General features: G+C 44.0%; 1 protein-coding gene across 2 annotated transcripts in view; it reads left to right on the top strand.

The window, feature by feature from the left end:
• Positions 1–4,452: 4,452 nt before the first annotated feature.
• Positions 4,453–12,576, top strand: part of LOC100123239 (mucin-5AC) — a 28,166-nt gene continuing 20,042 nt past the window's right edge. The window contains exon 1 of one of the 2 annotated variants that reach the window (XM_031927380.2): positions 4,453–4,839. In XM_031927380.2, coding sequence (XP_031783240.1) covers positions 4,822–4,839 — 18 coding nt within the window. In that variant the 5' untranslated portion in view covers positions 4,453–4,821. The remainder of the gene's footprint in view (positions 4,840–12,576) is intronic. The other variant, XM_003424351.5, reaches the window with a different exon arrangement.

The raw sequence follows: 12,576 nt of genomic DNA on the forward strand, positions 1-12,576 counted from the left end.
ATACGCATTTACTGTTTGCACCCCCAGAGCTTGAGTACATGCCGTTGAACAATGGCTACTTTTCATGAATTTTTACGACGAAAATTTCACGAAAAAAAATGTAAATCGCCCAGAAATCATTGTGCCGAGGTCGATATCGCAGGATCATCGCCTTTTCAGTGTTCTATAGACCTCAAAGGATAAGAAAAGTGTGGTAGCGGCGATGTAGCATCGAATTTTTTTTTTTCGGATTTTCGAGCACTCTAACTGCATATTTTCTGTAGATTTCCCCTTATATCTAAGCAGCTCAGTGCTCTTTTTTAGTGACCAACAGTTTAACTGATCTATACTGTAGCTGTGCAAATGAGCGTTAAAGCCTAAGCAAGTCCACAGTTTACGAATTACATAAGTTGTGCTTGTATTCGTTAGTAAAATGTGGAAAATTTGCATAACTATAGATAAATCTTCCATAAATTTACCATTTTGCTACTTACAACGATAAGCCAATGAAAATAAAAGCCAACGTTAAATTTACACAGTCGGAGCACACAAGACGTCTGAGGTCCGAAACTTCTACCGACGAGCCGATTCCATCAGCGGCTCCGAGCGGTTCGTTCGTCCAAACAGTGGTGCTCGCGCTGCTCTAGAAAACCCGCAAGAGTAGAAGGTTAGAAACACCGCGTTAGAAACACTCCGCGCGATATATCGGGAGTCACTCGACGCTGTCTGGTGCTTTTTCATTGTGCCGGGCACGACGTACCTTTTCCGCGGAGTTGTATATGCACGTATATAGTATATACGTGCTTTCTCGCTCGAAACTCCTGCCGACGAACCGATTCTACCAGCGGCTCCGAGCGGTTCATTCTGCGAAAAATTATTTTTTTTGGATGCAAAATGAAAGTCATTTTGCTACCAAATTTTATTACTTACAGGATTATCCTTATGTCTCCAGAAGGTTCATTTTCTCAGTGTAGAGGCTCCACACTTGGTCTAAGTGTTACACCCTTAATACACAATATACTTTTATGTTCTGCTATAATATAATCATACAATCATTCATTTTCGCTTTATGATTCACATTGAATCAAAAACAGCATACATCGAGAGTGATTGACTACCAATGAAAGTTTCAATTCTACGACTCACTGCATCCAGCAACAAAAAAAAAAAAAGAGTGGCCTCCACGCTCCGATATCCCGAACTCTGCTCTTTCACACGAAGCATTTAATCTAATAACTTTTCCCATCTACCTGACTAATTCAAGACATACCGAATCAATTATCGAATCGTAAAGCGCGCCTTTTTTAAATCGTCATCCGATCGCTCTTTTATTGCGTCATAACACATGCTACTGAAGCGTTATAGCTTCTAGTAGCGCACGCACGCAATAGCACAGGTAAATCGCTAATTAGCATCGTAGTCCGATCATTCCAATATCGAAAATACGGATCATCGGTCAATCCTCATTATACATATATACTATAGATCGCATACGGATCGGGAATGTACATATGCGTGTACGCAAGTACGCCTGCGATTCTTCTCACGGCCTCCTGCGTAGTTCACGTTGGCCAATTGCGCATCCGCCTGTGCTTCGCCTATCACTCGTTTCGTCTACATGCAGCTTCTGTGTATGCGTAACTATTAGAAATTTCGGCGGCTGAAATATTATGTATTAGCGAGAGCTTTGATTTGCAAATGCGCTCGCGATTTGTCTCCGATGCGTGTGTGAAACGTTTTCCATATGTAACGCGTGTGAGCTGTGGGAATTCGCATTTAAAGGGGTCTTGGTTAATTACTTAAATGAGAAAGTTGAAAAATGCCGTTTTGGCTCACGAATTCACACGGTAAATATTCTTGTTTACTATTGTGTCTGACCAGTTTCGGTCATTTTTTCTACTTTAATTCGCGCGAAGTGAACTCGCTTTCTTATACACGAATTGAATAATTAGCCAATTTGTTGCTTGTAGAAGCCGACCGATTTTTTGCTCAATTGAATCCGTGAACTTAATAATATGAGAACCAGTTTCAGTGGTTACGCGAGCTGACATAAATAATCAATGAAAACAATCTTCGGATCGTGACAATAATTATTATTTTACATAATTACGATTTCTCTGCAATCATTTCACAATCTCATTCGTTCATCTTAAAAAAGCATTTCGTGAGATTAAAAAGAAAAATAACAACTCCATCGTTTTTTTAAATATCTCCAACGCTGCAACCGATATAAATCATCGATCGCGCGCGCATTCAATTTGAAGGATTCCTGTACACTCATTGTTATTCCAGGGGGCTATTTCTTCAAAATAAAAATCATTCGTCATACTCGTTAATTCTGCACGTCTCACCGTCCATTTAGAAAGCCCGAGCCAATATAAAGGCAATCGCCAAAAATTTCACAAAATCCCATTTTCAACGACGTAAAAAACGTGCTCTATAATCAAGCCTCTCTCGGTGCATCCGCATTGACCAACCATCAAAACTATAACCCGTTACAGTCGTCGTGTGCCCACGTCAAAAAGCCACTCCATTGCCCAACGCGGACAATTCCATGCGTCGTCCTAGAATATCCTTTCCTTCGCGTACACGACAACAACGACGACGCACAGGGAGACAGTCGCTCAGCCTTTTCGCGCTCGTTTGGCAATGCCAGCGTCGATGGGATTTGGCAATGGCCGTGCTAATATCGAGAGCGCTCGCGCGGCGAACGTGGTGTACGCCTCCGTCCTTTTTCCTGTGGCGCGCCGCGCTCTCTTTTACTTTTACTCGGGGGGAAATCGACGGTGGCAGTGGTGGTTCTCCGATGCGAGTATGAAGTGGAAAGAGATAGAGGGGGGGATAGAGACCGGGAAACCCGAAATTACCGGCAGGGATCGTTGAACGTGAAATTAGAGGCTCGAACGTGTGTTGATTACGTCTCTGCTGTGTGCGGAGGCTTTACGCGATCCAGGATGCCCTGATGGCGAGTTTCGAATCGTTGGAATTCGGTTGGGTTGTGGAGATAGCATCTGAGGGCGATACGATTTCCTCTATTGATCTGACCTCACCTCATAGGTTTCGGAAGAATAAATTCTGCTCGAACATTATATCGAAGGATCTCGATCGTACGCGATTAGGAGCCCGCGTATAATTTTATTATGCGATGGACTGCTTTTACTTTCCGCAAGAGGGAATTGTTAGAATTGGCGAATTTTTTCCAAATTACACAAACTTCACAATGATAAAGTAACTGTTATCTTCGATAATTCGTCTGGCGTGTATAGAAAGTTTCGTACCTGCAAAGATACACACACACGTGTTAAACATAGCCGAGCAAACGTATACGCGTATTAACGTCTGACGTCTGAAAAAAGTACGTTTCCTGGTACTTTCCGCTCTTGCGCACATTTATTCCATTATGCGCAAACGACGCGTTATTATTTCTTTGCGCATTGTAAATTTTCACCAAAGCCTATACCAACCGGAAGATTTATCGACGTTCATTGACGTTCCCTTGCATCTCACGTGAGTTTCGCTTTAAATCTTCCTTCGATAATTGTTTGGAAGAGTCGCAATATTGTCGCGCGTTTATGGCCGGAAGTTTGTGAATTAGTGGCCTCGAAACCGGCGCATTGCCTTGAGAATGGCGAATGATGTCATACGTGCATATTAAATTAAATGTGCCCACAAGAGAAAACTAGAAATATTGTTTCACTTTCACTTGTGTGCCTTTTCAAAATGTATGCGTATTGAAACTGCTCGCATTCGAGACTCTTATATCCTCTTTTTTTATAATTATTCTGTTTTTATAGTCCGTTATAGGTACTATGAAATACCAAACAAAGTTTGCATCGATAGTATACGAGACCCATACCGATGCAATAATACAACTTTGACAGAACGCCGACGTGCATTAGTCTCTAAGAACCGGTTGAGTAAAAAAAAAGATCGTTACACAATCGGCCATCATATTACACATCACAACAATGACATTAGAAATCACCCCGACAATGCTTCACGACAAGCTCTGGTCCCCTCAGCCTCCGTCGGCTGCATAAAAATTCCATATAAAATATCGTCCGCGCGCATAAGCCCGCGCTGACAAGATAATTCAATACCGCGCAAGCCTCCTCTAGCCTCTACGACCTACGCTACGGTTACAAACGACCTTGGACAAAAGTCCCTACTCATGTGTTACCACTTCTCGCTCGACAATACACGTATACAACACAGCGAGGAGTTGGCTCCGAAAGCCGACAAAGAAAGCAAAGAAAAGCCCCCAGCGCGCAGGAATGTGGAACACTCTCGATCGTCGTCCGAGTAAAAGTGTCAAGTTCTCCGCACTACCAACCTACGCCCGGTTCGAAGCAAGAAAATTCGGCGCAGCCCGTAACAGCCGCCGCCAGGTATATGGGTATACATACTGCCTACCGGAGCGCGCAATGCCAGAGAGAGAAAGACGTGTATAATATACAGAGTGAGCAGAGAGCGAGCGGAGAGCGCGCGCGAGAAGGAAAAGAAAGCCCCCACTATTGGCAAAAGCGTGTCGTATAGGTTATAAAGGACCGTGGCGGCTTCTATCCGGCTGCACTCGCTCGGTGAAACTCACGGAGGATCGTTCCTCAACGTCACTTGCACTACACACACACGTATACATTTCGTACGTTGTACGACCAAGTCTGTCTCTGCCCCACCGCTGTGTGTTTCGCGTTTCGTCGAGCAGAGATCGGTGCAACAAGAAAGTTCTTCGAGATTCACAGAGAGCTGAGAAGACCTTTTGTTTTATTTCGCCGGTTGTTCGAAGAGAGACGGAGAGAAGAGCCAGTGCGCCGTTGCCGCTGACACACACTCACCACCGCCATGAGGATTATTCTGCTGGTACGTGCTTTTAAACTTCTCACGATTTGTATGCCCTGTATGTATGGTATTACGTAGGGAGAGAGAGAGAGAGAGAGATTCACGAAGCATCGACGGGCACGGAGAGGATCGCTTTTCGAGGATTATTATCATTATATTATGTACTCGCTGCAGCTCTGATGTGTATCGAGAGAGGATCGATTATCATCGTTTGAATTTTCGAATGTACGGTGTGCGTTATTTTAAAAAAGAAAAATTGCAGCAAATTAGCACATCCACTACCATTTGTCAGACTCAGCGCATAACTCAGCTGGATCTTGGTGTTCGCGAATTTTAATTGGCTTCCGAGTTTCTCGGATGATCATCCTTCGACATAGAAGAGCCATTAGTCTGCCGGCGCATGCACGCATAGCAGCGCATATAATCCAACTCGGGACAAAAAGCCCGATTATGTGTATAAACGTGCGCGCGAGCGCGCTCATCTTACTCGATCTCCTACTTTCACGCGAATTCTTAAGTCTTTTTATAATCGAGAGTTCGCTTCGCGTTTCGTGTGTGTGTGTGTTCTCGTCCTTTTTTCTCTCCCTTATATACACCGTCTATCTCGTCCTTTTTTTCGATATGCACGCTTTGCGTCGTCGTACGTTTACGTGCGCTTCTTACGCAAACTATGGCTTTTGCGAAATTTTGTAAGGGGAGGGAGAGAGAAGCGATTTTTTTGCACTGCTCCTTCATAATTGCCGCGCTTTTAAGTGTTTAAACGAGCTCGCGCTCTCTCGCGTGACTCTTCGGTTTTCCTTGACGACGGACGGCTGCATCGCGATCTTTCTCGATTGTGTGCGTATACTTTATAATATTGCGATTAATTCCGCAATACGAAAGTAGTACATTTTTCCGTTTTTGAAGAAATGAAAAATGTGTCCTGCATACTCGAATTGCTTTCCTCAAACGCCAGACAGCGCGCTTTCGTTTATAATTGCTTTTTTATTTAAAATCTACATTAGCGTGTGTGTATAATGCAACTCAAAACCACCGAGCGCACTTACACTCATAGACATCCAAGTAAATGATACGCTTAGATCTTTCAAAAACAACGAAAGTCTATTAACGATCTTCGCTCACCTTCTCCGCGAAGCGCCTCATTCTCTCTCTCCTAATGGGTGAACGTGTATGTGTTGCTCTATACGTGCGCCGAGAAATTAGCATGAGAGAGAGGATGAGCCTGGCAATGATCCATTAAGCCGCTCGTCATTCGTGAAAAGCGAGGCCGCATAGAAATTCATCCTAATAGAGAAGACCGCATTTTCTCGAAAAGTGGACGCGGACCGCTTGCACACGAGCTTCTCGAGTGTGTGTTATATGACGGATCGCAGGAAAAATCAGCGAGTGTTTTCACGTACGCGTATACATTGCACCGAGTATAGTGGCGATTCGTGTCAAACCAGAACGTGCGACATCCGGACGGGTATTTTCGATTCCGCGCGCATCCGATTTGTCAACGTCCACTTTCATTGATCGGCGTTTGTAAGCGTCGCGCCGTGTGTTTTCTGCGACTTTGACATCGTTCTCGAATAAGCGATGCGACTAATGTGGGAAGATTAATCGAATGATCGAGGATTCAGTACGCGAATACATCTACTCTTACTTTCACGCAAAGGAAATTCAATATATTGAACAATGGTAATCCGCTCGGACACTATTATCATCATGCTATACGACTCCGAGTCTTAATCTACTTGCAAATGACACAGAGTAAACGTCGCATTGTGCACTGCTGCTAATCAAAAACTCGATCGTTGTCAATACCATAAATCCCGAGGAATTTGAATGCCTCGTCGTCCGAATACTCACGGCTGTTACTACTGACACTGCACATGTGATAACTTGCTCAACCGCTGCACGGCAATGATTTACTATCCGAAAACCAGTTTTCTTTTTATCCTCGCAAACTCCACCTCGCAGCCCCTGCAATAACCTCGTAATTAAACTCGCATTCATTGAATACCTCCCCGGTGTAATAACTCTGATAACAAAAGCTCGAAAATCAAAAATCTCGCTTCGCACGCGCGTTCACAAACGAAAATTAAGCCTAATAATAGCAGCGCCGGCGAAGCGACACTTTCTCAGGGATTGACGCTCTCGGCACGTCGGCGTACATCCTAATTACCCATTCTTCGCATGATTATCGCGAGCTTATATAATCGATCGAGCGCAAAGGGGGCGAGATGATTGCTCACTCGATTCATTCTTCTCCTTGCGGCGCGTCGTTGCACTCGGTGTGCAGTGGAGAAAAAATTTCACGTCTATCTCTCTGTTTCTCCCTGGGTTTCGCGTAATTTTCTCATATAGCCTTTCGCGCTCCGGATGTCTTGCAGCGCGTGTACCCACACGCGGGGCCGCCCGTCGCCGTGTACACACGGCTTTCGTAAGAAACTAGTCTTCTTCTTGGCTTCCCTTCCGAAACGCATGTTTCGTCACGAGAGAGAGAGAGAGAGAGAGAGAGAGAGAGAGAGAGAGAGAGAGAGAGAGAGAGAGAGAGAGAGAGAGAGAGAGAGAGAGCTACTCGCGATGTTATTATTCTGTGCTGCGCGTGTTATAAGATGACAGAACTGGGCCCGGAGAGTACGGCCCGTTGTATATAAAAGGCAGGATCGACGACGCGGCTTTTATCTATGGTCTATTGTTGACTTCCTGATCAATGACTTCGTTGTTTCAGCTGTATTTAAGATTTTCCGTTTTTTTGCTCTGGCTTGACGGCTATGCCCGTTCTTGCGTGTGACTGAAATTTATGATAAATTCATCCCGTTGAATAATTCAGGATGATCCGATATCATATACCTGCGCTGAGAAAAGGGCGTGTATTCAGGCTTTGATTTAGCATATTAGAATCGTTAGCTGTGGCAGCTACCTGTGTTAGTCAGGATAGCACTTAACTAATTAGTGTGTGCTTTTACTCAATTAAGCTGTATCTCTTCCTCTTTAGGCAGATAGATTCTACTTCGAGATGACAAATGTTACACTCTTTACATAATATACGACGATTCGAACGTTCATTTTTGAATATTTTTTGAGTATTTCACAACAATTATGTGCGGAGCATAAACTTGAAAATACCGACCCACCTCTTTCACACGGAAGCAGAAGCTTTTACGTTCAGTTGCCGAAGATCAATTATCCGGAAAGATATATGTTTGTCAATATTAAAACTGGTTTCCACGGCCGATACCGCTCTCTACAGTCAAAACAGATCCCTGTGTACTTTATCCCGAATGTAAAAAAATCCATAACAGTAAATTTCACAACTGGCCCGTGTAATAAAGAACTTGAACCCGCGCGCCCATAAACGGATTGCACCTGCCTTACGAAAAAAAGAGGTATTCAAAAATGAAAGCATGAGATAACAACTCCGTAAACACAATAATACACTTTCATTCTTCATCGTCATAGCAGCAAAGCCGACACGTTAGTATAATAAACCAGATCATTCACAACCGCCAAAAGCGGCTATCCCATTGTCGTCGTATCGCATCGCTCACAAAAAACCGAGAATAATAAAGACGAATTTCTTCGCCTCGCGTGAAAAGTCGCCACAACCAAAAGTGCTGCTCACATTTCTCCTCTTCGCACGAGCGAACGACATAAGCAAGTACGCGACCGGTTGAGAATCGTTGCGTAATCCGCGTCGTTCCTGTCCCACTTTTTAATCCAGAATTTTCTCTCTCTCCGCCGTCTTACTCTTTCGGGTTCACGTTCGCGTCGATGATGATGAAAACCGAACCGAAGTGTATTATTGAAAAGCTCGCGCCTATACAGCAATGATTCATTAATTATTTATTCGGCGTGCGCGTAGAAAGCGCCGCGGAGTTATGACGATGGGCGAGTATTTGTATGTAGGGAGAGAAATTAATTCGCGGAGTTAATTGCAAAACGTATAATGTACTCGCGTATATGGACGCGGGAGGAATTTTTCGCTCGAGAGGAAGTGCACGCGCCGCAAGCGCGGCTTCCCTATTAAGTGGAAGATTTGCGCTTCCGATTAGCGCCGAGGAAGTTGCCGCGCGTTTACTCGGAGTGTACACACACACACGCGGTGTATTTCAATTTTATAACGGATCGAGTCGTGGATCGATTTTTTTCCGGCTTCTCTTGAGAGAGCGAAGTACTTACGCGGAGCGGAAAGGAAAAACTTTTAACGGCGATGTGTGAAAGGCGCAGTTGCGGAAATGGTGGTTGAAAAATTCAAATTTCTGGTGCAAAATATACAGTCGTCGCTATAGTGCGCTTCGATTGACATTGAAAAGGGAAAGTGCGAAACTAGAAAATAAAACTGGTGCACGTGAATGCGATGCCTGCCGCGTTGAATAACCGATATAATTAGTTGAAACGTGCGATCGTTCGTAAAAATAAATTCAAATTACGAGTGTCAGAAGTATAAACGAATCTGCAATTCAAGTTAAACCGTCGGAAATTACACCAAAACGCAAATTGCCGGCTTCCTATTCTATTAAACGTACGAGCGTCTCTCGATCCCGCACGAAATTAAGAGTCAAAAAAGTTCTAAACGCAGTTCGGCAAATTATGATCGGTCGTGTCATTTGCCGTGTTGCGTAACCTAATCACATGGAACTCGCATCAGCTCTCCTTCTGTATCTCTCGGCGATTATTCAAATAAATCGAGAAGAAAAAAAATTGTATGCGAAAACAAGACTGTAATAAGTATTCAGACCATAGAGCGCAGCGTGTGAACAGCCGCTCTCAGCTCCGAGAGCAATGCGCTGTACATACTTTCAATGTTCGTCATTGAAGTGCAAACGTCTATTGCATTACGCGCTCACCGAGCGCGGTACCGCTTTATATAATTGACATCCACAATAGATGTTGCCCGCATCGTTCGGTTGATCTGTATTATTATACGCGCTCGATCTGTAATCAGCATTAGTTATGCCAGAATACACTTGCACGAGAGTGACACTCGAGCGTTTATACGAATGTTTCACGGAATTCCTCCGACAAAATCCTAGATACATCTGTCTAGCGGCTACTGCTCGATGTGCATGATCGCATAACCGGCGCGTATTAAAATCCATGTAAAGTTATCTAATTTTAGAAAGTCGCTAATCGCGACACTTCATCTGATATTCGACGGGATCCTCGAGTTATGGGTGCGTATATCGAGCGGCTTCCACCGAATCAAAAATATCTCGAGCATCGACTCTACATAGCATAACTCTCGCTTTCTATCTTTATATATATTTATACACAGCGACGAGAAAAGTCCAGTCCGGAATCCCAGGAATCCCGCGCGCAATCTCCGGCAGATCGATATGGATCTAAATTAGGCCCATATTTTCATTCTCGAAAGACTGAACAGCGCAGCTTTACGGTTTCACCGGGATCCGCATTATATATATACCCTTTTAATCGATCGATCGGCGAGCGATGTTAAACGGGAGCTCGGTGACGGCCGCCACGCCGTACCTCGTTGCGTTCACTGTCGCTTTCTTTCGCCACGGCTGCCTATTCAGGAAAGCGTCACGATGATTAATGCGATTCAATGCGCCGTAGCCGACACGAAAAAGTCGATCTTTGTATCGCCGATCTCGGTGATCGACCAATTTTAGCGATTTTTTCGCTGCTATATGGGTGAACGTCGCTTTATTTATGGACGTTTAAAAGTATAGTAAGTCAACGTACTATGAGAAATTTGATGTGCGTGAAGCGTTGCACTGTGGAAAAAATCTACTCATGGGATATAATTGTCGTTAACGGCATTAGCCAGTGATTATTAAGCGGTAAGAACATTTTTCACGTCGGCTGCTTCGTATGATCGTTTCACTTTTTAATTAATTAAACCGAGTCTGTGAATCAAAGATCGTCAGCCGTGCGTTCTTAATTAAGCAATGAAAGTTAATTGAATCATGCCCACGTGGGTTGAGATTTCCCGCCTATCCGATACGATTCAAGCATAACAACAGTAGAATAGGTTGCAGTTGTAGTATATGAGCAGTCCGTCTGTATTTCCACCGACTTCACGCTCCGAAGCTCTCCGCAGCTGATTTCACCTCTTCCGACTAATCAAAACAATCTCTCCTTAAAATACCTCGAATCACTACATCCCAAACACGAGCCTATGAAAACCGAAAAGCCCATCATCATCATCGTGTATACCCGGTAACTCCGAAAACACAACTTCATCCCGTTCGCAAACTCGACTCGAGGCGTCCGAAGTATACACAGCGCAGCGATGGAAAGCAAGTCGTTTCTCTCTGCCTCATCCGCGAATTGCGAAAGCGAGGCTAATACACATAATAGAGGTGAGAGACCGTGTTCACAGTGGCTTACAACTGCAGAAGCACTTTCTTTCCACTTCACGGAGAGCGAACCTAGCGTTGTCGCGCCGAATGTCACGACCGATGCTCATCCTCCTCTCGTAAAGACACTGCACTGCGCGGCGGGCTTAATCGACGTGGAAAATTGATGCGCGAGTGAGTGTATACGTTATATATATATATATATATATATATATATATATAGAGAGAGAGAGAAGCTGCAGAGCGAATATAACGTCGGTACGATGTTATACACGTTTTAATTGGTCATATAGGATGGGACTGCTGTGTTATGGGTTCAGCTCGGGCTCTCGTTAATGAGATGTTGCCGGGGCTTTTTTAGCTACGGGGAATCTCTGTACTATATTAGACGTTCTGCACGGGTTATACCGCTGATGATTTTGTTCCTTCTGCAGCAGCAGTCGACGATGGCTTGCTCTCGTCGCTGCTGTACAATGAATTGTAATTATTGGTTCGGGAGGTATATCGTTTATCTTATTTCATAATATAAACATTGCGCAACGGTACGAGCGAGAAAACGCGCAGAGGATGAGTTGATTTGCTCTCCATGTGTTGTGTACCGGTGGGCAAAACGATCGTTTTGTTGCTGCGGTTTTGCGTGTAGCTCGGTTTTCGCGTTGCGTAAGACAAAACTACGTTATAGTCTGTAATGCGGCCGTAATATGGAGCTAATTAATTGAACGCGGGAAGTCGTTAAATTAGAATACAAAAGAGCTGACTTTTACGAATTTCGACAGTACCAAGTCTCTCTCGAAAATTTCAATTAACTCTTGTGCAAGTTTTTTTAATTGAGGAAGTGCAGGAAGCTAAATTGGCTTTATTTGTGATCTCAGAAAAATTAAAAGCAAAACCTGTGAATAATTCCAATCCCAGCCTGCCCACATCGTCATATACAATGACACCGGCGGATAAATTTATTGCAAACCGATAGCTCTCGCGCGCGGTGTTTACTTTTAATTCTATTCAATTCACAATAGAATTAAATTCGCGGGAATGTATCAGTTCCCACTCCGCAATCGTCATATCGATCCCAGCACTTCATCACCCGGATGAGAGGAGAAAAAATATCGGTTAAAAGCTATACGGTCTAAATTATAAAATCCACCTCCGCGTTTTCGTAACAGACACGCCGTCAGGAGTACCCGCGAAATGGCTTAATATTGACACATTTCATAAGACCGATCTCCAACGCGAGTGAAATTCCGAGTCGATGATTCATGGACGAATCAACGGCCTCTGGATGCTTAATAAGCTATACTCCGCACGGCGGCATATCTAATCGACTATTAAAATGACTTTTTTGTCGGCAAACTCGACAGACCATTGTGTCCAGGTTTCGGGTTTAATTGGTTCTAATCTGAACGATGTGATCAGGAGTATAGGCAACGTGTACGCACGCGACTGTATA

The sequence above is a fragment of the Nasonia vitripennis genome, chromosome 3, assembly GCF_009193385.2.
Source record: "Nasonia vitripennis strain AsymCx chromosome 3, Nvit_psr_1.1, whole genome shotgun sequence".
Classification (NCBI taxonomy): Eukaryota; Metazoa; Arthropoda; class Insecta; order Hymenoptera; family Pteromalidae; genus Nasonia; species Nasonia vitripennis.